General features: G+C 34.6%; 3 protein-coding genes across 3 annotated transcripts; 2 read left to right on the forward strand and 1 right to left on the reverse strand.

The window, feature by feature from the left end:
* Window positions 1–6718: 6718 nt before the first annotated feature.
* On the forward strand, window positions 6719–8347 carry LOC149382570 (large ribosomal subunit protein eL38z/eL38y-like). The gene is made up of 3 exons (XM_089601843.1): window positions 6719–6848; window positions 7849–8032; window positions 8124–8347. Exons 1-3 carry the CDS (start codon window positions 6846–6848, stop codon window positions 8144–8146), a joined length of 210 nt encoding a protein of 69 aa, XP_089457969.1. The 5' UTR covers window positions 6719–6845; the 3' UTR covers window positions 8147–8347.
* A 1241-nt stretch (window positions 8348–9588) lies between these two features.
* LCAT3 (lecithin:cholesterol acyltransferase 3) lies at window positions 9589–13273 on the forward strand. Its single transcript, XM_089601999.1, has 12 exons — window positions 9589–9733; window positions 9830–10051; window positions 10418–10509; window positions 10670–10797; window positions 10917–11052; window positions 11138–11189; window positions 11295–11395; window positions 11788–11970; window positions 12069–12226; window positions 12326–12380; window positions 12482–12535; window positions 12619–13273. The coding sequence occupies exons 2-12, from the start codon at window positions 9832–9834 to the stop codon at window positions 12799–12801; spliced, it is 1362 nt and encodes a 453-aa protein (XP_089458125.1). The 5' UTR covers window positions 9589–9733; window positions 9830–9831; the 3' UTR covers window positions 12802–13273.
* Window positions 13274–19387: 6114 nt separating this feature from the next.
* On the reverse strand, window positions 19388–23441 carry LOC149382572 (AP2-like ethylene-responsive transcription factor BBM1). The gene is made up of 8 exons (XM_089600702.1): window positions 23006–23441; window positions 22268–22913; window positions 22101–22183; window positions 21757–21845; window positions 21226–21299; window positions 21074–21124; window positions 20883–20959; window positions 19388–20753 (listed from the first exon to the last, which is right to left on the reverse strand). Exons 1-8 carry the CDS (start codon window positions 23241–23243, stop codon window positions 19879–19881), a joined length of 2133 nt encoding a protein of 710 aa, XP_089456828.1. The 5' UTR covers window positions 23244–23441; the 3' UTR covers window positions 19388–19878.
* Between the last annotated feature and the right edge of the window lie 1756 nt (window positions 23442–25197).

A 25197-nucleotide genomic window follows, 5' to 3' on the forward strand; every position in this document is an offset into this window, starting at 1 on the left:
TATCGTACCGAACACAGGTTTGGCTTCCGTTGGCTACCGTTATCCCACTTTCGTCGGTAGCAAAAGAGAGCTAACATGATGGCAGGCGGAAGAAAAGTTACCGTTTAGTACCGTTGAAAATGAAAATTAATGTTGTATTTTTTAGTGTTTTTTTTACCGTTGAGATACAATATTTATTACATATTCACACTTTCAGCTCATTTCGGATCATTGTCTATAAAAAGAGCTCATTTTATTTCATTTTTCACAACAAACATTCCATTTCTACTACATTTCTCTACAATCTCTACAAATATTTCTCTATAATATTCTATACAATATTATCAATTTAGTTAGATTTATAAAATTTATATTTCTAAAATTAGTATTACATAGTTATATATATATATATATATATATATATATATATATATGCATATATTTTATAAAGTTTTGAGCATGTCTGGCTCGTCATCAACTCACCGAAGTTCTCGTCGAGGTTCACGTTGAAGTTCTAATCGCACTCTCACACCCTTAATCACAAAAAGAAGATGAGCAACGTCAAGAAGTTCAACAACCAAATCTCCCATCTTTCCCTGTCCAATATGCATAAAATTGGTTAAATCTTCCTCAATTTCCCAACCACGAAAACACCGAATACCAACTCGCCTCAACTCCAACATTTTCATATCAACCTCCAAGTATCCCTAAAAAATTATCCAAATTTGCTCCTCTTATGTTCCACAACAACCACAATATTTTACACAACAACCTCCACCACCTCATCCTCAACCACAATATAGCTCACAACAACATCCATACGAAGGCATTTTCATGATATATCAATAACAACTTCGTAGATTTTAACACCATTCACCTCATCCGCCACCTCCACCACCTCAACACGAATCACCTCCTCCACCACCTCCACCTCAAGATCCACCAAATCCACAAGACCAAGAAAACTCACCTAATCACCAACCTCCACAACCAAAGAAAAAAATCACGTTCCGAAATGTGAAAATATTTCACGGAGATCAACGATGGCGATATCCGAAGATGACCATGCAACAAATGTGGGAAGATCTTCAACGCCGACAATATGGGTCAAGGGAGTTCTTTGTTACACCACCACTACAAGATGTGTGTGACAGTTGGATCTTCTTCATCTCAGGTAAGTACACACGATTCCGAAGAATTTAAAAAGAACTTGTTAAATACGTGGTTTCTACCGACCAATCATTTTCAAATGTAGAAGTGTATGCTTTGGTAGATTTGTGAATTATTTAGTTCATGGAATTCAAATTATTTCTAAAGGTACTCTAAGTAGGGAAATTCTTAAAAACACATAGACAAAGAGACACTTAAAGTCTGCTTTATGTCTGCTAGGTTTAATGTTGCATTGACGTCTGATGTTTGGTCGAAAAATGCATATATCATCTTAGGAATCCTTCGAGAAGTTATAGAAGAATGGAACATACGCGAGAGAATCATTTTCACAACTCTTGACAATGCCACAAACAACAACGTCATAATTAGAGCTTTATGACTTAAGATACCTAGTCAAAATCTCTTTTACACCAAAGATGTGCTATTTATATCATTAACCTTATAGTGAAAGTTAGGTTTGTACATTTTGAAAAATGTATTACTAAGATTAGAGAAGCCATAGTTTGGATCAACAGCTCAAACCCAAGAGTAGAAAATGCGTGTTTTATTTAATGGCATTGGCAAGAGGACATTTCACATCGATAACATGATTATGTAGAATTCAACAATTTTAATGTTGAATACCTTCTTGGGCGAAGGTTATGTCCAAGTTATTAGAGAATATGTGAACAGAAACGGAGGTCATAACATAACCGAAACTTACATCAAAATGGCTAACATTTTTTTTATCGTTTTGTTCACTTTTTTTTTACAATGAAAACATGTAAATTATCGGCCGTTTACACACCCACATCTTATTTAGCAATATATATTGTTACAAAAATTTTCAAGCATCTTCATGATAGTGCACACTTTGAAATATTTCGACCGTGTGTATAATCTATGAGAATAAAGTTTGCAAAGTACTGTGGTGTAGGGAATATTTCGTTCTTGTATGGTTTTGCATGCATTTTAGATCCCCGAATGAAATCGGAGGTTATCTAACATTTTTACAATATATAAAACGCACTACTGGCGAAGATTACGTTGCACACGATCATCAAAGGATCGTGAAAGAGTTTTACTCAGGCATTACCAAACATAAATTCCAACTCTTCCAGAGCCGAGTCCACCCTGAAACGCATCAACGAGAAAAGGAATGTATTATGAAATGTGGCTTTTTTTACGAGGTGGGAGTTCGTCTCCAAGATCGCCACCACATCCCAACAACTCTCGAGAGATATCCGAGCACGACGAGATCACGCTGTACAGCTCTCAACAATTCGCCTCCATGAACCAAGACGACCTCAACTTGCTGGTATAGTGGAGGCAACATGAAAACATGTTCCCAATAATGTCTAAGATGACCCGAGATGTAAATTCGATCCCGGTTTCAACCGTTTCATCTGAATCCGTATTTAGTAACTCGAACCGCATCATCGACGATCGAAGGCAGAGCTTGAAACCCGAAATGGTCGATGTTTTGACCGTTTACTAAGATTGGTGTCAACATGAAGAACATTAGTGAACATTGATCTTGTTGATGATTTTTATAGAAGTGTCCAAAACATGACTATTCATGAGGTGTAATTTTCTTGTAATGTTTTTATCATAATCTTGTTGTAATATTTTTACCTTTTTTTGAAGTGATTAATAAAGATGCACTTCAATTTACATATTAGTACTTCTTATAAAAGTTTAACATTTTAATCATTTTCATTTCCCTTTAAATTTGATTATTTATTTATTTTATTAACCATAAATTATCGGAAAAAAATTATTTTCGTTAGGGCTAACGGTACTACCACTATGTTAAACTCCGAAATGCAAAGTTAAGCCTAATGGTACTACCACTTCCGTTAAGCAACGATATGTAATTTAACGGTACGGTAGTACTACTTCCTACTGCAACGATGTATTCGAAAAATACATATGTGCCCGAATAAAAAAATAATATGCTTCTTGTAAAAGTTAAGAGAGTAACTATAGTCATTCAATCTATTGAAACCATTGTTTAAATGTCGACGAAATTCAGTGGAATTCGGCGGCGGCGCCGTTGCCATAGCATAAACAGCCAGTGAAGTATAAAATTTTCACTTTGTCGTCGTTTTTCGTTTTGTGTCGTTTTTCGACGAAGTGTTTAGGTTTGTGTACGACGAAGAGAAAGCCGTCGACGATGAGAGACGAGGCTTTGTGTACGACGCTGGTTTTGGGGGGAGGTTTGGAAGTGTGTGGTGTTCTCTAGTAAAATCATGTCTGAACGTGGAATTAATGAAGGTTTTTGTTAAAGATGGACATGATGTTTTTTTACGAAATAAGAGAGAGAGAGAGAGAGAGAGAGAGAGAGAGAGAGAGAGAGAGAGAGAATATAAGTCTTTGATGGAGAAATTAAATTAGGGAAAAAAACTGAAAAGGTGCTGATTTTGCGGTGGTACAGAGACATGCATGGACGTAAGCAAAGAATAAAAAGATGAGTTTTTTTCGGGGGAAGGAATAAATATGGGATCTTTTTTAATGAATAAAATGTCTCGTATAAGAGATATTCGAGTTCAACGAGATTTTTTAGGGTGTGAGATTTCTTGCATACATTATGCTAGACTTGAGTGTTGGTTTTTCTCTTTCTATTGTATAATGTATATTAGGTTTTTCTACGGTGACACAAATATACAAAGAGAGTAAGAGTACATGAGTAGATATATCATCATTTTGATTAAAATAAAATTATATAAAATAATTTCAATATCGTTGCCGTAAATATTAAGTTTAAAAATATAGTTGGAGATTATAAAATATTGGAATATTGGATATTAGATTGGTGTAAAAATATGTATTGAAGATTATAAAATATAGCAGCCATAAATCTTAAGTTTAAAAATTAAAAGATATATGTATCATGTGTGTGTGTGTGTGTGTGTGTATATATATATATATATATATATATATATAAACATATTCAACAACAATATTTACGTTTGATTTTTCATCGGCATGTCGGTTTTCCATCGAAAACGGCATTTCATTTTCCATTTTGCACATTTTTTATGTTCGGTTTTCCGTCGACGTGTCAGATTTCTGTAAATCAGGAGGATCGAAATGACATCGAAAAATGCATTTCGAACCTTGATTGAAACCAAGAACTTCATTCAGCCTCTTCTGACCGAGACTAACTACATATTAATATAAAATTAATGAATTTAATACAAATTACAAAAAAATAACTCAAATTTAATATCTATAATAATGCAATTACTGAAAATTTGCGTATCTAATAAAAAAACAATGAACTTTAAAGGATATAAAATACGAGAAAAAAATGATAATTGAACGAAAAATAAAAGCGAAAATCAAATTTCTATATTGTGATTTTATATACTAAATATATACTAAAATTTCACCGTAAATTTCTAGAAAGAAAATGAAAAGGTTTTAACACTATTGCAAATTTGCAACGTTACAAGGAAAAGCCGTTGATTTGGACTTCACGCCCACGCATGGAGGGTGAGAGAGCGACCGAAAGAGAGAGAATGAGATATAGAGAAAAAAAAATCAACGTATAGAGCACGATCATGGCTCACCAAAATAGAGGGACCACATTAGAGAGGGACAGAGCGTGGTGGTGGCACCGGTCATGGGGTTTGGCAGATCACTGCAGTCGACGGAGCACAGAAGAGATAAAGTAGTCGAGTGAGGGAGATACAGCGCGGCGGAGAGAGGGAGAGAGAAAAAGTAGTCGAGTGAGGGAGATACGGCGCGGCGGAGAGAGGGAGAGACATCGTGTTGGAGATCGAAACGGCGCACACAAAGAGAGAGAGAAGGGGGGGAGGTTGATATTTTGTTCCTCTCTTTTTTCAGAGAACCATACCGAACTTTGTGAAGAAGACAAATTATAAATTAATCTAACCTTAGTTTTAGAAGCAACATGTTACTTCTAAAAGTTAACTCAAATATAAAAAAGAGTTAAATTTGACCTGTTCAAAATTTAAAAAGACCGTATTTTTCTAAATTTTTAAAGAAAAAAATTAGAAACAGTTGGTCGCATCTAAAAGTTGTTTTTTAGTAGTGCATGTTGAGAATTGATCGCCTTCGGCGTTGGAATATTAGTATGTAGAAGCTTCCTCAATAGCGGATTAGATTCAAGTTTCTCGGAAAGGGGCGCCAAAGGAGGCGACAGCCCGTCGTGCTCGAACCTTGTCGCACCACGAGGTGCTATCAACGACTCGGGTTGTTTGGGAGTTGACTAATTGGATAGTAAATCCGTCCAAGGCTAAATAATGGCGAGAGAGCCATGGCAACCAAGTACCACGAGGGATATATGAAAATGACTTTAAAAAGATTGTTAAAGTGTGCTTGAAATTGTCAAGCACAACCAATCGTTTGTTTTTATATAAAAATAAATAATAAAAAAAATCCCTAAACAATAGATGATCTAGAAAATAAATTGAGCTGTTTTTTTTTTAACTTGGATAATTAAACTACAAGTGTAGTTGAATGTGCCCATTTATCGATTTCAAACAAATATTTTTGAAGCTATAAGCAATCCTTGATAGAAATGGACATTTTTTTAGACTTATCTAGGAGAGTGCAACACTGACGAATGTGGACAAATTTGAGGGAGAGTTCACGACGGCGAGGATTTTCCAAACCTTGACGTAGGTTGGTCGATGTTGAGCTTTCTTCGATGATTGTGGGTTAAAAAAAAAAAGTCCTAATAAAGACGACATACAATGGCGACGAGGTTAAGATGAAGAAAACAACAAGACTAAATGTAGTTTTTAAGCTTATATAGGTTATGCAATTGTTAGAAATGGGGATGAAGAGGTTGTTTGATTTAATTCTATATTTTTTTCTCTCCGTTTTGTATTTTCCGTGGGAATGAAATGATGAGGTGCATTTTGTTAACTATAAATATGTGATACAAATAAATTGATACGAGTAGAAACAAAATTCAATTAGTTTTGGCACAAAATGGAGTATTTTTTGACATGTTTTTTTTCACAAAATATAGTGTTTTATTACATTTTTAAGTCCCAAAATATAGTTTTTCTTACAAGAACACATTACTTGTCACAAAATCTTGAATGAATAGCGGTTTTTGTTTAAGGAGTTTGTGACGAGTTTGATAACGTTACCAATATTTTATAAAAACTCTTAATATGTAAAAGACTAGATCGAATTATTTTTTAAAAACAAAAAATACATGAGTACCCTAATCTTCGTAATTGATTTAGGAGATGGAGATGCCGGTTTTTCTATAAAAGTGATTTTTTTATGAAAGAATAATTAGTGGAAAAATGATTTTATTTTCTGCTATAGTTTGAATGAAACGGGATGGAACAACTGGAAAGGTTGAGAGAAGAGAGGAAAAAATAAAAATTAAAAAGCATCTGAAAATTAAAAAGTATGAGATGTTTATAAAATATTTGAAATTGCTTTGATATACGGAGAATTACGGTTTCAAATGAAATATTTCTAGAATTTCTTCATAAAAGAAAGACAATAAACATTAACGGCTTAAATCAAATGGGCCGTCTCGTCTGCTAAACCCAATAATTCACAACCTAACAAGTCCAGCAGAGAAAAAGGCAATACAGTTAAAAATTAGGGTTCCGAACCTCTATTTCATATAAAAAGCCACTCCAAGTCCAAAGTCATCCTCTTCAATCGACGCTTGAATTAAGAGCTTCTCAGGGTCGTCGTCTCCGTCATTTTCAAGCAGAATGGTAAGAAAATCTTCATTTCATATCGCGTTTTTCCTCGAATCGTGATTATCCAAGAATGTATGTCATAAATTTTTCTAGGGTTTCATGTTTCATAGTTCACGCAGAGAAGGTTTCTTTAGGGTCGAATATGTCGAACTAATCTCGCTGAAACCTTCTCCATTGTTATTTCACTGCTGATTATTTAGTTCAATCGGTATGATTAGGATATTTTAACTCGGTTGATTAGACTGTCGCGGTTAAGGATATGATTAGGTCTCGAACTAGCTGTTACCTCAGAGATTACCATGATCCGGATAGTGTTCTATGACTCTAAGCTCACGCAAAACACGGTTACAAATTCGTTTAATGAATTTCGACGAAACGTATTTCAATGTGCACTTGGTTTTATATTTTGAAGTGAATTTGGTTTCCGCAATTGTTTCAGTCTTAAGCTTTGATTTAGGAATTACACCTCATATTTATTACGGCGGTTTTAATTTTTAGTATCTACATGGTCGGTTAGAGTAATTCTTCTAGTTTAGATTTGATTAGGTTACTCTCACAGTTAAAGAAATGACTCAATTACGTATTCAGGTATATCCCAGGATAGTTTGATTAGACAATGGTAATATAGCCATGATTAAGTTTAAAAATTAGCTGTTAAGAGTTAGCCATGATCATGGGTAATGGGTCCGGATTCCCACATAAGAACCTCTTTGTTACTGTTACACTGGTAGAATTATTTCATCAAGTGTGTTACCCAGGAGACTATGAGATATTTTGACAGTGGTTAATCTGATTAGATGATGGTAATATAGACATGATTCAGTTAAGAATTAGCTGTTAATCCAGGGCTTGATCATGGGTTATTGGTCTGGATTCCGACATAAGAACCCCTTTGTAACTGTAAAACTGGTACAATTATTTCATCAAGTGTGTTACCTAGGAGACTCTGAGATCTATAATATTTTAAAATCAAAACAAAGCAGAGCCTAATTTTTTGTGATTCTTGAATGATCAGCCGAAGCAAATCCACGAGATCAAGGACTTCCTTCTGACAGCAAGAAGGAAGGATGCGAGGTCGGTGAAGATCAAGAGAAGCAAGAACGTTGTCAAGTTCAAGGTCCGGTGCTCAAAGTACCTCTACACGCTCTGTGTCCTCGATTCCGAGAAGGCCGACAAGTTGAAGCAATCCCTTCCCCCGGGTATTTTTTTTTTTTTTTTTTACAAAGTCCATATATTTTTTGTCACTTGAGCTGGTTTATGATTGTTTCTTTGATTTTTTTTTTTTTGCAGGTTTGAGTGTCCAAGACCTGTGAAGAGTTTTATGGCGGCCTGTTGTGGAACTTGGTTCTATGTGACATTCGATGTTTTCTTATGAATTCTTGGCTTTGATTTTAGATGGCATTTTTGTCAAAAAGAGATGTTTATTTATGTTCGTTTACTTCCAACTGTAGTGACCCTAAATAGAAGCTTTGAATCAGCGTTTGAAATCAAATTACTAAAGCCGTTTTTGATCATTTGAAAAGAAGAGAAAAGGGCACGAAGTCGATGCTCAAATAAGATTCACATGATATCACATCTGTGGATGAATTTGATGAAAATTCATTTCTTACAAGAATAGAACTCTTCTCGTGTATAGATTTCTTACAAGAATAGAACACTTCTCGTGTATAGTTTAACTAACATGGGCATTTTCTTCACCCAAGTTTTTGACATGACTCGTCAATACTGTATGTGGTGACACGTGACGGTGAAGCTTGGAGTATCTTCTTAGATGCAAAATCAGACAAACTCTTGGATTATCTTCATTGAATTTATGATTTATAACCTCTTCAATATCTGACGTACTATTATGATATCATTTGCTAGAATCATTTTCCCATCCCTGGCCCTCACTGTATATCAGTGTATAAATGCTATTTACGTTCACGTATAATTAATGTGGCAATTATGATTTTTCTTCTTCCTCAAGTTATCTACGCAATACAAACAAACTACATGGTAGCGAAGCTAAACAATATTTTCGGTTAAGGGGAAAGGATATAATTGGAATACAGCGTAGTAGACAATTCTTGTATCTTAGAAGATTGTGAATTGCTAGGACTAATTTGTTAGGCGAAGAACTTTAGGTGTGATTTGAGTTGTGTGTAAGACCTTTGACGTAGACCGTTGTTAATGCATGTATATGGTATTTATTTTAGACACGTTGTTTGTGTATTGTTTGTTTTGCTCGACGACGATAACATTTCCAATATTTATTTTGACTTTAATATCTCCACTCATGACTCAAGTAAGGATGTATATTTATTTATTTGACTATTTATTATTACGTATAAGATACAACTGCCATTCTCGCTTTAATTTTCTATTAGCCCCTCTTTTTTCCCGTTATTTTCCTTTTTATCCTAAAATAAAATGGTAAAATATAACGAAAAAAAATATTTCTCAAACAAATCAAAGTCATATATCTGGTTTCCTGTAAACTAAAAAAAATGAAAAGTGTGGTAGTTAGTTTGGTCTTAGCGGTAATCTCACACACACCTCCTCAACGGAGAAGTCATGAGTTCAACCCCCTATGGGATGCAGAAATGCATACTCTTAGGATTTATTCTAATAACTATGTAATCTTGGCCAGTAGTGCCACCTACTATGTAATCTTGGCCGATAGTGCCACCCGCGCTTTACACTGCTAATATATTATGTAATCTGGCCGACAGTAACTCTACTAAAAAAAAAATTAAAAATGAAAAGTGTAGGGACACCCATAGTACGAAGAAATCAACGACATGATTCTCTTGAACTTTAATAAAATCCTCTACACAGAGAGATAGAGAGAGGAGAGAGAGAGATTGGAGCGCAAAGTTTTCAGGCGAAGGATTATCAACATTCAACCACCACTTTCAGTAAGTTTGGCTCTTTCAAGTTTCAATACCATCGAAGTTAGTTTTCCGTTACAAAGCATTTCTCATTTTCGCTTGGCTTACACGATTTGGTTCTAGCGATGAGAGGCTTCTCATTTTGGCCGTGTTTCGGAGAAAATCGGAGCTCCGACGACGAAACAGTCGATCTCGACCCGGTTCTGCTTGTTTCGGGCATGGGAGGCTCAATTCTCAACTCTAAGCCGAAGAAATTGGGGTTACAGACTCGGGTATGGGTTCGGATTCTTCTGGCCGACTTGGAGTTCAAGGACAAAGCCTTGTCTCTTTACAATCCCGAAACAGGTCAAACTCGAATTTCTATTTCCATATCTAGGGATTCGGACAAGTGAGTGATGGGTCTTTTTGATGGAAAATGTTGACCTTTTTTCAATTATCAAATAGTTTCAGCACAGGATTTGAGTTTTCTTGAATTCTTGTTTCAGTTGCCTTTTGTTGCAAGTTTCATATGTAAGCAGTAGATTAATTTCTGTTTCGCAAGCTGTTACTCTGTTTTTGTTTTATTTGTAATGGCATTGAGACATTTGCCTTTACTTAACCACATTAGTTTTCTTTCCTACTCTTTTGGGAGACTAATTTTAATTATTAATTCAGTTTTGGTTATACTTAAAACAAACTCAATTGTTTCAGTATATGTTTTGGATTTTCCAGGCTATACAGAAGTATTGGATAAAAATTCCGAGCTTGTGGTACCCGATGACGATTACGGCCTTTATGCAATCGATATTTTAGACCCATCTCCGGTATTTTGACCCGCCCTTGTCTTGTCCTCGGAATTCTGAACAATTAGGACTATGGTTTTCCTTAGCTGGCTTATTTTATCTGCATAATAATCCAATATTCTTGTTTGAAAAAATCGCTAAATATTCAAAGCCGACTAACTTAGTTCTTTTCCCTTTCCAGGTTATAAAATGCCTACACGTATCGGAGGTTTACCATTTTCACGCTATGATCGATATGCTTCTGGGTTGCGGGTATAAAAAGGGAACCACTTTGTTTGGATATGGCTATGACTTCAGGCAAAGCAATAGGTACTTTGAAAAAAATAAAAATAAAAATAAATGTTATTTTAGCTTATTTTGTTATTTGAAATGGCAATGGTGTACTTCTTTTATACTGATTGTAGTGTTGTATTGTATTGTGTTTCAAGAATCAACAACTCGATGGAAGGCCTAAAGGCGAAGTTGGAAACAGCTTACAAGGCTTCCGGGGGTAGAAAAGTCAACATAATATCTCACTCCATGGGTGGATTGTTAGTGTCCTGTTTTATCTCACTCCATAATGATGTAAGTATTTTTTTTTTTATATCCTATAAACTCCTGATCAGATTGAAAGTCGCGTGAACAGTGATCCGAACCGTTTGCTGCACAGGTATTTGCAAAATACGTGAATAAGTGGATTTGCATCGCTTGTCCTTTTCAAGGTCGGTCAATAGTATGATTCACTTCATCGAAACCGATTGATAAAAAAGCATCATGAATTGTTGAGGAGCTCGAAAAATGTATTTGATATTTTTTTTTTTTATTAGGCGCACCGGGTTGCATCAACGATTCTCTTTTGACCGGATTGCAGTTCGTCGATGGCTTCGAAAGTTTCTTTTTTGTATCGAGGTGGTCGATGCACCAACTTGTAAGAATTCATTCAAACTCTAGCCTCGTGTATTTGTATAATAAATGTTGAACTGTGGAGCCTAATCCAGCTCTGACACTATGAAGACCTTACAACAATAATTCACCCTGATCGACCTAGTTTAGTGGAGAAAATTCGGGAAGTTTAGGCTTGTATTGCGTTCGCCCTAGTTCTCTTGATATTCTGGGGCGCCGATTTCATTGTAGAGAGCGAAAGAGAGGATCGTACACTAAAACTATTGGTTGTGATTGTATTGAAATCTACAGCGGCAAAGAGAGCAGCGTGTGTTATCTGTTCTTCGTTTATTTTGATTTTTTTTTTTTTTGGTTAGGGCGGATTTGGGGCTCAAATCCTAATGATAAACATGGCTGGATTTCTTATTCTCTGCACAGGTCGTTGAGTGTCCATCGATCTACGAAATGTTGGCAAATCCGAACTTCAACTGGAAAACTAAACCCCAAATTCAAGTTTGGCGACGGAAGCAAGCCGAGGATGAAGAAAGTTCTGTTGAATTGGAATCGTACGGCCCGGCCGAATGTATAACTCTGTTCGAAGAAGCTTTGAGGGATAACGAGGTACTAATACCACTGCCATAGAGATTAAATTCAAAATAGCTCTACGATTTTCCTCTTCATTTATATCGTTTGCTCTCTCGCTTGAATAATGTATATAGCTAGAGCACGGTGGCAACAAAATAGCTCTGCCATTTAACGTGGATATTCTAAAATGGGCCTCCGAAACACGGCAAGTTGTCGAAAGCGCTAAACTACCGAACAATGTCGGCTTTTACAACATCTACGGAGCATCATTTGATACGCCATACGATGTTTGGTACTCCAATTAACTCCTTTTTTTTATTGCCAAATCATGTTTAATCAAAAGAAATAGGTTTTTTTTATGACCAAACTAACATTGTTTTGGAATATGCAGCTATGGCTCCGAGACTTCTCCAATAGAGGAATTGCCTGAAATCTGCCACTCAGTTGTGAGTGATTCAAACTTTTCTCACAAAGTATTTGGACCTAATGCATATCGAATAATATGTTCATGCTTGTTGAGCCGTCTTCAAATTTTGCGTTATTCCAGCCCCAATATTCGTACGTGGACGGAGACGGAACAGTTCCCTCGGAATCTGCGATGGTAGTAATAAAAATCGAATTTTGTTATCATTTCGACATTTTCCCATTATAGTTTGTAATCCCGAGCTTCTTTCGATGTGACAGGCCGATGGATATGAGGCAGTGGAGAGAGTGGCGGTCGCGGCCTCTCACAGACAGCTTTTAAGTGACGATTCGGTTTTCGAACACATTCGAAAATGGCTCGGAATTGCTGACAAGAAAGCCACCAAGTATGTCAGAACATCAAGAGTTGTTGATGCTTCTTCAAGTATGGTGCTTAATGTTTGAAGAAAATGATTTACTTGTTTGGAGGACATATAGACATAGCCATAAGTATAAAACTAATAGTATATGACCAGTGAATGAATTATGTATTTATTCAATGGGCGTTGGAGGAGTAAAAAAAATAATAATAATTGTCAATGAAGCAAGGAACTAAAGTGGTAAAATTATGAATGACTATGATAATAGCTAGATATATGTATTTTTTTTGTTCTTCCTCCAAAGGGTATCAATTATTGGGTGAGCTATAATTGGCAGTATTAAATGTCTGGGAAAGAAATAGAAGATATTGGTATTGCTTCTGTAGCACAATTTGTCAGTTGGTCCACTGTAATCAGACATTCAGACCATCATGGCCTCAAGTGAAGATACATTATAGGCCCAACAGTTTTGAGATTCCAATTTCCAATGGATTCATGATTCTCTAAACAAACAATACCTCAATAATTTGGGAGGGATAAGTATAATTTTTTTTTTTTTTTTTTTTTTTTTAATAAACACATGATTGCATTGCCTGTGCTCATTTAACAAGTCATCCATAAAGTTATCTCAGTCTTCATATATCCTTACCCTTTTAACCTTTTTTTTTTTTTGGTATTCGAATAATATTTCATATTTACTTAGAGAGGAAGGTTTTGATTGATAGTGTAACCCAATCCAATGCGTTAGGAGAGTCACGTTTAAAGGGTCAATTAATTTTTTTTTCTTCTAAATATCTCATCTAAACGGTGAAAGAAAGGTTCACATTCCTTGCTTCATATTTTAACAATTATAACGACTTTGAATATACAATCTATTTCGTATTTGTACGCAAATGAGACACTCAACAAACAAGATTACTAGTAGAGATTATGTATGGTTAATTATATGGATCGTACAAAACTAGTATCCTAGTCAAAAGGGGAACATAAAAGTATGTTGTATTCAACCAAACACATGCCATTACATTCCGTTCACCTACCTTCCAATGAAGAATAACAGGTGAAATAGCAAAATGTAAAGAGACATAAGTTTATTTAGAATTACGATCCGTGAATATGAAAACGTCCTCTTTAAAACGCTGAGACGATTCTTTAAAACGCTGAGACTATATGTAAAATCGAATATAAAAGTCTATGATTAAAATGTTTCCGCTCATTATTTGAGTGGAGGGAAGTATATTTATACGGTACTAAATTATTTTTTTCATTTACGTTACAATGTAACTTCATAAACGTGTAATATTTTATTGTTAATCGAATTTCCTAACCCTTGCGTCGCAGATTTTACATTTCTTTTAAATGCTGTTAATCTTACATTATACGGTATATCATAGATTATTATCAAACAATTTAATATAGATTAAAAAGGATAACCTTCAAATTTCATGATAATAAATTCCCAGAAAAACTTGACATTGATAATAAGTATTTCTCATTTTGTACACTTTAGTCTAGGAGATCATTCAAACATCTAAGGGGAGCTGAGATTCACATGCCTCAGTGAAAAATTGCCATGTAAATACCTTAATGTAAGCAAACAATTATATACCTTGGTTCGTAGAGTTAAGTTACTCTCTCATAGCTAAAAACATAATCGGAGAAAATAAATTTTGATAAAGAAATATATATATATATATATATATATATATATATTAACACGTACATATACAATTGGTAACAAGAGAGAGAGATCAACTTAGGACACACGCTAAATGGTGTACTTAAATTTAACTATATATATGTGCATATACATACAAGTTCATGCATAAGAAAAATTGATGACACCACATTGAGAGTTGGCACATAAACACATGGCAAGGAAGGAGATCAACTTAGGCCAAGGGAAATCAGTAAATTATGCAAATTGGATCCAAGATAATATCTTGTTAGCTCAAGAATATATATAATTATATTTATATAATATATTAATATCCATGTAGCTAGCTTAAGGAGAGGGGGAGGTGGGGGAATGGGAGTTGGTCAAAGTCAAAAAGTTTGAATCCCAAACAGAGTTTATAGGGTTTGGAGTTATATAAATATAAATTTTAAAAGATATACATATGTGAATGAAAACCCCAAGAAAGAGACGAGAATGAGCATTCCTAGGGCCTGTTAGCTTATGAGATGATTCTATTTGAGATAACTGAGCGACAGTCACAGACACGCATGAGCCAACCATTTTTATAATACACCTCTCACACACACATGCATAAATATATATATATATATATATATATATATATATATGTATATATATACACATAATTTGAAACAGCTCAAATCCCATCTATTTATCTCTATCTTTGTAGTCTATACATATATAGTATATGTCTCTGACTTGAACGTTGGAATTTTCTGCCATGTCTATTCAGGAGGATGAAGAATTGGGGTCACTATATTAAATATTATTTACACACAATAAACTTACGAGAACAGAGACAGGAGTGTCTTTTGTACATGGCATTCAATTAATACGAATTTAGATAGATATAAGATATACACATGTATATGTGCATAGGATATATATTCATGTTTCTATTACTCGTTTGTCATATGTAGCAGCACGAAAATACATGTGTGATTTAAAAAAAAAAACATAGATAGTAGAGCAAGTAATCAATGTGCAAAGAAGTTTTAGAGTGTTAAATATATATCGACAGAATAACCCAATGTGTTTTAGAAAAAAGGTTTGGAGATTGATTTTTTTATTTTTTTATTAATACAATTGATCAACTCATTTAGATACTAATTCAACTATATGTATCTTTACTTTTTTTTTCTTCGTATAAACTATATATACAGATACGTATACAGACCCAAAAACAATCGGATGCATATAGATATAGTCTATGCATATAGACAAGGCATGGGATACAAAAAAAGGATCATGGGAGTGGGACTTTTATATTTTATGTAGCTTTAATAAAGTTTCTACTTTTCTTGGAAATCTCTTCTTTGCATGGATTAGGGTGCAAAACAAAGCGAGCCCAAACAAGTATTATATATTATATATGTATATAATCTTCTAAATGTATATATATGTATATAAGTATATAACTAAATGTTATAATATATTATTGTTAACGTTGTGGTGAGCGTATTGAGAGGTATTCTTTCCAAGAAGGCACGGGTGTTCCGCTGATTTCTCCAATGAAATCCCAGTTCCCACCGGTTTAATTTTCCTTTTTTTAACTAGCCTTTGAATATTACATAAACTCTGTCCTCTTCAACGTCGACTTATAAATAAATAAAGTAAAATCTCTCGTGCCCTCGCTTTTTACATATATTTTATATATGATATGAATGATAATATGGGCATAGGTATAGCTGTTCTTAGTGCTCACGTAAACTCAATTTTCAAATCTCTACAAAAGGAATTTTATACTCTTACCAAGAATTGGAGTGAATTCGCTACTAGATCTCATCACTACTTTTTTTTTTATCATGAGACAAAATTATTATACGGCCAACAAGTATAATAATAATAATCATAGTGGTATCGAATATTATATCGTTCATGGTATATGCTATATATATATACATATACTAATAGCTTCTTCTCCTTCGCTGAATATGAACCAAATAATTTCCACACAACAATAAAATAAGCATCCGGGATATTTTGTTTATAGCAATTCCAAGGAAACAAAATCAGATTAAAAAAAGATAAAAAAAATATATATATATTTAAACAATAAACATAGTGTGGTACCTAGGATAACCTAGTGGTAATTCCACACCACCTCCTGTGTGGAGGTCGTGGGTTCAATCCCCACTGCAGCAAACTTGCCTTAAAAAAAAAAAACAATAAACATAGTAAAGAAAAATAATATTAGTCAATAGCAATACAATTTTTAGCCGACATTCGATCATTTAAGTATACCAAATTAGCTACATGAAATAATTAGAATAGTTATTAATTTATTATTTTATAATAAGTAATGCTTTTTTAGTATACATTTTCTTGTAAGTAATGAACTATGATGTTGGCTAATGAATATATATGATTTCAATGAACTTTTAGGTATTTTTTGAATAAAAATGAGTTATAAATAATTACAAATATAAAAATGCAATTGACAAATATTTTAAACATTCATTAAAATGGTTAAAATTCTAAAAAATTGTTTCAAGAGTTAATATAACCCAACATTTTGATCAATTCTTTTAAATTGAATCATTGAATTATATGATATTAAAAATGTTAAAAATAATTTTAGTCAATTCTGAATCTAGTCAGTTAGATTACATAATTATTATTTATTATATTAAAGAAGCGTAACATCATAGTTTAATAAATAAAATAATCATATGCTATTGTGAAGAAATTAATATCTATTTAATATGGTAACTAATTACTTACCATCGTTAATGGTAAAAATAAATATCAATCAGTTTTGAAGTTATAAACATAATCTGATTTGATCAAATACAATATATACAAGATGGTAGTTTATTGTTTGGTTAGACTTTAAATTTTTGTAAAATGATAAGTATATATAACAACATTCAAAGGAAAATTGTCAATTATCTAGTTGGCTAGCAAAATTAGAACTTGAATTTACAATCACTAATGTTGTTACTACTTTTTAAATGTATGATCTGGTCGATCCGGTTCTTTGTTTAATGCCTTTGACTTTCTGAGGGGGAAAAATGATAGATAATCAATGCCGGTAATACCAATAGAAGATATAATGAGCTATTTCCTGTCTTGTTCGTCTATGCTATGGGTATATCTGGTTTCTTAATGAACCTATTTTAGCTCTCGAATGAATTGTTACAGTGTTGGAGCTTATGGTAGTCATATCATTTGATACTATAGTCACTAACCAAATTAAACAAGATACATTCAATAAAATTATCCTTATCAGCTAAAAATTCAAATTAAAAAAAAAAAAAAAAAAAAACTAAACAAATCGAGTATTTCACTTCCAAAAGTTCAAAGTTCTACATAAAACGAGAAAAACCATTCTTACACGAAAACTAATTAAATCAACTAAAAAAATAACTCATTCAAACATCAAATTCCCTTATTCATATAATAGTTTATAAAGTTATATATTGCTTAATATATATTAAAAAATCCTACGAGAAAGTGCACAATATAAGAGATTTTGGAGACGATTGAAATTCAGCCAACATTAATAATGTCATATTGGTTAATAACAGTTTAAATATGCTAATATAACACTATGAAAATTTGAGTTATTGGCGTCGGCTGACTTTTGAATGCAACTATTCGCATCCAAAAGTCACATCTAAAAGACAATTGAATATGACAATGGGGTCACCGAGAATCCACAAATTCTCGCTCATTTAAGTATGAGTATTGACTAATGACTGCGACTAGTCGCATCCAAAAGTCAAAAATTTGAAGGGGGATATATTTGTCCCTTTTATAATCGTTCAGTTGATGATGTGGATATATTTTAATTTAATTACTTTTGGATGCGACTAGTCGCATCTAAAAGTGGCATCAGATGCGACTTCGTCACATCCAAAAATTAGGTCACGCCCATTTAAATTCTTCTTCTCCGCTTCTTTCGATTTTACAGAACTCTCTCTCTCTCTCTCTCTCTCTCTCTCTTCTGATTATTTTCTAATTCAAATTTCTATTATAATTATTATTTTATTAATAAATATGAATTAAATTTGTTAAAAAAAATAACTCTAAAATTCGATGCGACAAGTCGCATCCAAAATTGAAGACTAGGGCTGAGAATTCAAAAATCCAAGATTCTTGGAGAATCTTGGATTTTTGAATTCTCAGCCCTAGTTGGAAGATGCATTTTTTTACACTTGGCGGAGATGTTTTTAATGGCGTTAGATATATGGATGTTAGTTAGGAAAATCTTCAATTTTTAAGATTGGCACCGTATAATATATGGTAATAAAGAAGGATAAAATCGGATAAAGAATTTCAATAATGCATTGTCACATCATCGAAGATTGGCTATTTAGTCAAAATTATCTAAAATTATCACAATATTTGATTTCAACAAAATGCATTTTTTTTTATCTAAAGTAAGTAAATTGAAATAACATTAAAATGATAACATATTTAAGAATGAGAGAGTTAGATATATGGTCTTTTTAGACCTTTAACGTCAAAATTATTGTTTAACTATCTAATATAATTATAAAATAGCTCAAGTTAAAATAAAGCGTATGCATGATATTATGTAAGATATAAATATAGCTACATCCTTAATATTTAAGTAATTAAACTATAATTTTAATGGACTATTTCATATTTGATATAGGTTATTATTTTTTAATTATGTTATATACAAATACGAATTTAAAATACGTTTTGAATGATGACTCTCCTCGTATTGTGTGAAATTTTTCCTTCTCTTTTCAAATTACAAATTTTATTGGCCAGTTCAAATTCCCAAAATGGAAATGATTTACCGAGCATACGTCCTTAATACAAAACAAGACAGTCATATTGCCACACATGTTTCTTGTAAATATATATGTTTTTCCAAAATGGTTATGAATTGTTGACCTCTATTAGAGCAAAAAATATACTGGAAAAAATAAACAAACACCACAATTAATGTTCAGAATGTTGATGTTGATAACGGAAGTTACAAAGCCGGGCAAAATCTAATATATATTATATAAAAAATATATATATATCCGAGGATCCAAAATGTTGAACGATCTGAAGCTCCCAAAATTGATAGCAAGGGAGAGTTTTAACTAATACACTCTCATACATGCTATTGCTGACCTATTCAACCCTCTAGACCCTTAATTTGTGCATGCATGCGTGCATGCATGGCATATAAAAGCAAAACAAAAACCCTATAAATCTATATAGTTAATGATCTTCAGTTCTTCTTCCCTAGACATCAATCATAATAATGATCATATAATTAGTAAACAACAAAATCAGAAAGAACAGAAAATGAGAAGGAAAAAAAAAAACAACAAAATTATGAAAAATCAGTTGGCATGTATACATGATCATTATCCCTAGTCCCCTCTAATACCCCTCTCAAAGAAGAAAGATAAAAAGAAAAACATACATATTTCCCATCTCTCTTTCTTTTTCTTCTTCTTCTTCTTCTTCTTCTTCCTCTCCTTCAGAAGCCTAAGCGTCATTCCACACGGTGAACGTGGGAGTCCCGTGGCAGACAGCCATGCCGTGGTTAGACCTCGGCGCGGCGGCGGCGGCGGCGGCGATGGTCGGCACCGCCGTCGGAACCCAGTTCTCGTACGACCCTCCTCCGGCGCTACTCGGCTTGAGGAGGCCGAGATTCTGCTGCTGAGACATGTAGTTGTAGAGGCTCCGGTGGTAAGCCATGTCCGCCGCGGAAGCTCCGTAGACATGATGATCCTGATTCTGATTATGATTATGATTATGATCGAACGCGGCGGCGCTTCCTTGCTGATCGGCGATCACGTAGCTTCCTCCTCCGCTGTCGCTGCCACCGCTGTACATGACGGAGTTCGATCCGGAGCTGTCTTGGTGGTGATCGATCCCCATGAGGTTGTGGAGGACCGAGTTTTGGTGAAAGAAGTTGTGTGTGTTGTTGTTGTTGTTGTTGTTCATCTGAAGATCATGGTACTGAAACCCTTGATGGTGGTCGGGTTGGTCTATGACTTCTTGCTTGCACCAAACCCTAGCTCCTCCTCCTCCTCCGGCGGTGGTGTAAGGCGGGTAGTGCATGAGCGGCGGCGGAGCGGGCTGAGCGAAGGCGATGGTTGGCCAGCTGGCGGCGGAGGAGGCACCGTAGGCGGTGGTGATGGCGTCGGAGATGGCGGTGGCGGAGTCGTCGGCGGCGGCGGCGTGAGCGGCGGCCTCCGCGTCTTTGAGCCTCTTGGCGGCGCCGCCGATGGGGAGAGTGCTGCTCTCGAGGATCGACTTCACGTCGTATCGGTTCATATCGAAGTTCGTCACAGCGTTCAGTCCCCGGAATTTTATGGCTGCGATGTCATAAGCCTCCGCGGCTTCCTCTTGCGTGCCTGTCACCCAAACGCTTGGTTTGTCACTGTGTTTATAATCTCATAGCTATAGATTATTATTCTTATAGTTTGGAGAGTTTTTATTTTTATTTTTTTTATGTTTATGGTATTTGATATTAATTAACTTACTGAAAGTTCCCAAGTAGAGATCTTTGTTCCCAGCGACTCTTCCAATTCTCGCTTGCCATCTCCCGTGTTGGTGGTGTCTGTTTGGATGATCATCAATCAAACGGTCAATACCGATCATTTTTTTTAATATATATATATATATGTATTTATACGGTGATGAAATAGAATATGATTTATATTTTATTATGTACCTCGTTACACCGCGGTAAATGGATGCACCGCGAGAGAATCCGCTACTCTTCCTGCGTGGTAGTAACACAAAGTAAATATTATTAAACTTTACAATGTATGTGATGAGTTTTCTTGTGTGTATGATTTGAAGTTAAAGAACTAAAGTACGTACCTTCGTAAAGATGCTACGTATTCTTGCCTCGTCATGTGTTTCATTTCCTCAACTTCTTTCTCGTAGTTGCTGATCTGAACAGTTTTAAATATAGGAGTTAGATTAGATCATCGTAGATAACAAATTAACACTTTTGTGACACTGACGGTGATAAATAATGATAATAATAATAATAATAATAATAATAGCGTCTCTAGGATTTGACATAAGCCAGTTATCAGGGGATTGCTTTTCAAGTTAAGTAGACATGAATGCAGATGGAAGTTCACTTATTAATTATATATTATTACTTTCACCAAACAGTAACGATTGAACACCAATTAGAGATTAATATGTACCAGGCAGACATTAATTGCAACGACTTTTTAACCACTAAACTCTGTCTATAAATACTTCCTTAAATTAAGACTTCAAAATGACATCAATTTTTTTTTTTTTTTTAATGTTTGGTTAATGCATGCAATGTATTTGATAAACTAGAGTACTTAAAAAAGAGAAAATCCGTGTTACCCATGATTTAATAATACTCACCGGAAAATTGGTGGTGGTAGTAGTACCCCAATATTTCAATGCCGCAAGATCGTATGCCCTAGCTGCCTTTTCTTCTTTATCATACCCACCTATTCAAACGAAAACTTTATATTAACATTAACTATTTATTTATAAATAACTTAATTTAAAATAGAAGAATCTATGGGTCTTGTTTGGTTTGTACTTACCCAAGTAAACTGCAAGAGCAAGATCGAGAGAAATCCCCAAACAAAGATCATAAAAATGGAAAAAAAAGAAAACCATTAGTTATACTTGGGTAAACATTAATTTAAGTCAGATAAAATAGTACTAATATAATTTCTCATTGAATTATGAGAAAATACCTTGTCTTCCCTTGCGAGTTTGGCCTTCTCTTCTGCAACTATTATCCCACAAATGAGCCTCATATCTTCCAGTCCATCTATGCCTGTAGAACCCAAGATTAAAAATTATAATAAAAATAATAAAGACATTATTAATATTTCAAACCCTAACTTCGTAAATATGTTACCTTGTTACACCACGGTAAATGGAAGTCCTTTGCCCAAAAGTATCAATAGATTTCCTCGGCACCGCCTCCACCGCTCCAGCCTGTCCATCCACCGGAACCACCGCAGTCGACGTCGCCGGAGCCACCGCGTTATTCTTATTATTATCCGATGAAGAACTGTCGGCGGTGAGGAGAGACTGCGATCCGGTGCTCATCGAAAGAGAGAGCGCACTCTGCGCCGCCGTGGTGGTGCTGCTAACCGCCGGAGCAGCGGCGGCGTCGGACCTCGAAGAATCCGGCTGGTTCCTCAGCCACGTCTTGATCATCGAAAGTCCGATCGAAGACCCATTGTTATTGATTCTATTGTCGGTGGTGTTATTTTCGCCGGAGACGTCGGAGGGAATCTGAATCGCCGGGTAAACGTAGTCCGACGCGACGGCGGTAGTGTATTGGTGGTGATCGGAGAATGAATGTCGGCCGAGGAAGTTCTCTAGCTTTGGCTGCTGTTGCTGGTGATGGTGATTTTGAGAACTATTACTGTCTAGGGTTTGTTGTTGGTTGACATTGTTCATGAGCATAGACAACTCCGATGACGTGGCAGTCTTGTAATTTTCGTTCGTCTCCGCTGATGACGAGTTCATCCCTAAACCCTTAATATTATTCCAATCTGCACTCAAGAGTAATAAGAAAGAAATTTTGTCAATAAAGATAAGTAAATTAATATTCGTAATAATTTGTGTTTATTTTGGGATGGGTGACCTTGGGAGTGGTTTCTGCTGAATGCTTCGAGAATACCGAACGGAGGAGGGATTTGAGCGGCGGAGGAGTGGTGGTCGGAGGTGAGATCGAAGCACTCGCCGGAGACTACTTCGTTGCCGGAGATTTCGTCGGAGTTGTAGGCGAGGCGAGACTGGCTATGGTGGTGGTGGTGAGGGTTTGAAGATTGTGGGAGTTCTTGAGGTGATAGAGAAAAGCCTAACCAGTTCATTGAGCCCATTATTGATTGATATGCTATATATGTCTTGTTGATTCCGAAGTTTGAGAACTAGTTCTTCTCTATATGAGTGAGTATTGAAGATTTTGTAAGTGTGTGTATCAATGGAAGTGCAAGGCAAAATATATGATCAAGGAAGTTATTGCAAGCGCATGCATGAAGTGTTTGATAAAGGAAAAGATATGGAATCCATGGAAGAAGAAGAAGAAGAAGAAAAGAGAAGGTCAAAAGTTGTTTGAAAGAAAATAGCAAAGGCAAGTAATCTCTTCAGAAACCCAAATGACAGTAGATTTATATTACTTTCTCTCTCCCTATGTGTCCATATAGAAATACATATGTCCCTTTGTAGTGTCGTACACACACAAAATCATAAAATGGTCACCTCTCTCTCTCGTCTATTGTAGTAGTTCAAGAGCCTATATATTTTAATTTATATATGTACATAAGATATAAATATATAAACTCATGAGTTTGGCTTCAAGGTTAATGACAAATAGGGCATGATGAGGTGGCAATATTAAGGGTGCTTGGTGTAATTTTTTGTATGAAACAAAGTAGTCATTTTATTTTCTAGAATAAAAGTGCCTTAATCAAAAGTTGAAAAAAGGGGATTTCTTTTGATAAAACTATATATAGTCTAATTGATCAAATATCTTCCCATTCTTGATCTTTTTAAAATATGGGTCATTTGAAGATTAAGGTTCCTCATAAGAGACTCTCTCTCTAAATCCAATCCCTGCTTTGTATGCCTGACAAAAGGAATAATTAAAAGAGTACACGAGGAGAAGCAAAAAAAGAAACTATATATATACGTGAATGAAACTCAGTCGTACCTAAACTATTATACGTAGTTCTTTAAAAATAGCTTTTTAAATCCAAAAATGAGAAGATCAGCTTGAGCTTATCTTCATATGCTAAACATAAGATATTGTTAGTTTAAAGAGTTGTACTAGTTATAAGCCTAACACACATGGTCATAGTCCTATAGAGCATGTGCTTCCGTAATCTTCAAACAAGCACTTGTTCTACGCTATTCTAATTATTATTTTACTCACTCACCTTGTAAATTAATTGATAAACAACATCACCCTCACAGTCAATTTTAGGGTGTCAATACTAAAAAATTAAAAAAAGGAATTAGCTAAATTAAATTGCCAAATAATAAGCTCAGTTCAATTTATCTACAAATTAATACAATACACGCAAATAGAAAACTAGCTCATAATCCAATTATATAAAATAAATTGCTCTATATGCATATTATATCTATCTATCTTTGCTGGGAAACACCTGTTCTATACATAATTTGTAATTTTGTTTGATAATATTTGAAAACATCCGAGTCAGAGTGACATAAAAACCCACACGCAACCCCTCTCCACACCCATTAATTCAAGCCCACTTGGACACTAGTCATTTCATATGTCAGACATATTATCATCATCAGACTCATCGATTCATTTCATCTCATTCCATTGCATTTGCGTTTGCAGTGCTTTTCTCTGACTGCAAAAAATAAAACACCCATAACTTTCTCACATTCCATCCATACATATGTCACATTATTTTTCCTATTATCCCTTTAGTCCTAATCATCATCAAACTGCTCCCCCGCCACAAACGGGCGTTTTCAGTATAAATAAAAAAAATTAAAGCAAAAAATAAAGCTGTTTCTGTCAACTGTGCATATATAACAATAATTCATGCATGACTGACGCTTTTTTTTTTTACAATCAAAGAAAAATATATAAATGGATTTACAATTACCTTAAAGAAAAAAATATATAAAAAATTAAACTAAATATACGAGAAATGGGTTTGCACTTTTGTACCCCTATACGAGGACACTAACCCTTGTCTTCCGGGTCTTTGAGGTTAATTTATTTCGTTTTCATGCTCCAACTTGTGGTTTTTCAAGGGACAGATTGGAAGGAGTGAAAAAAAAATCTGTTATTAT

The sequence above is a fragment of the Urtica dioica genome, chromosome 11 (assembly GCF_054948205.1).
Source record: "Urtica dioica subsp. dioica isolate 48M chromosome 11, U.dioica_male_clone48M_v1_H2, whole genome shotgun sequence".
Taxonomy (NCBI): Eukaryota; Viridiplantae; Streptophyta; class Magnoliopsida; order Rosales; family Urticaceae; genus Urtica; species Urtica dioica.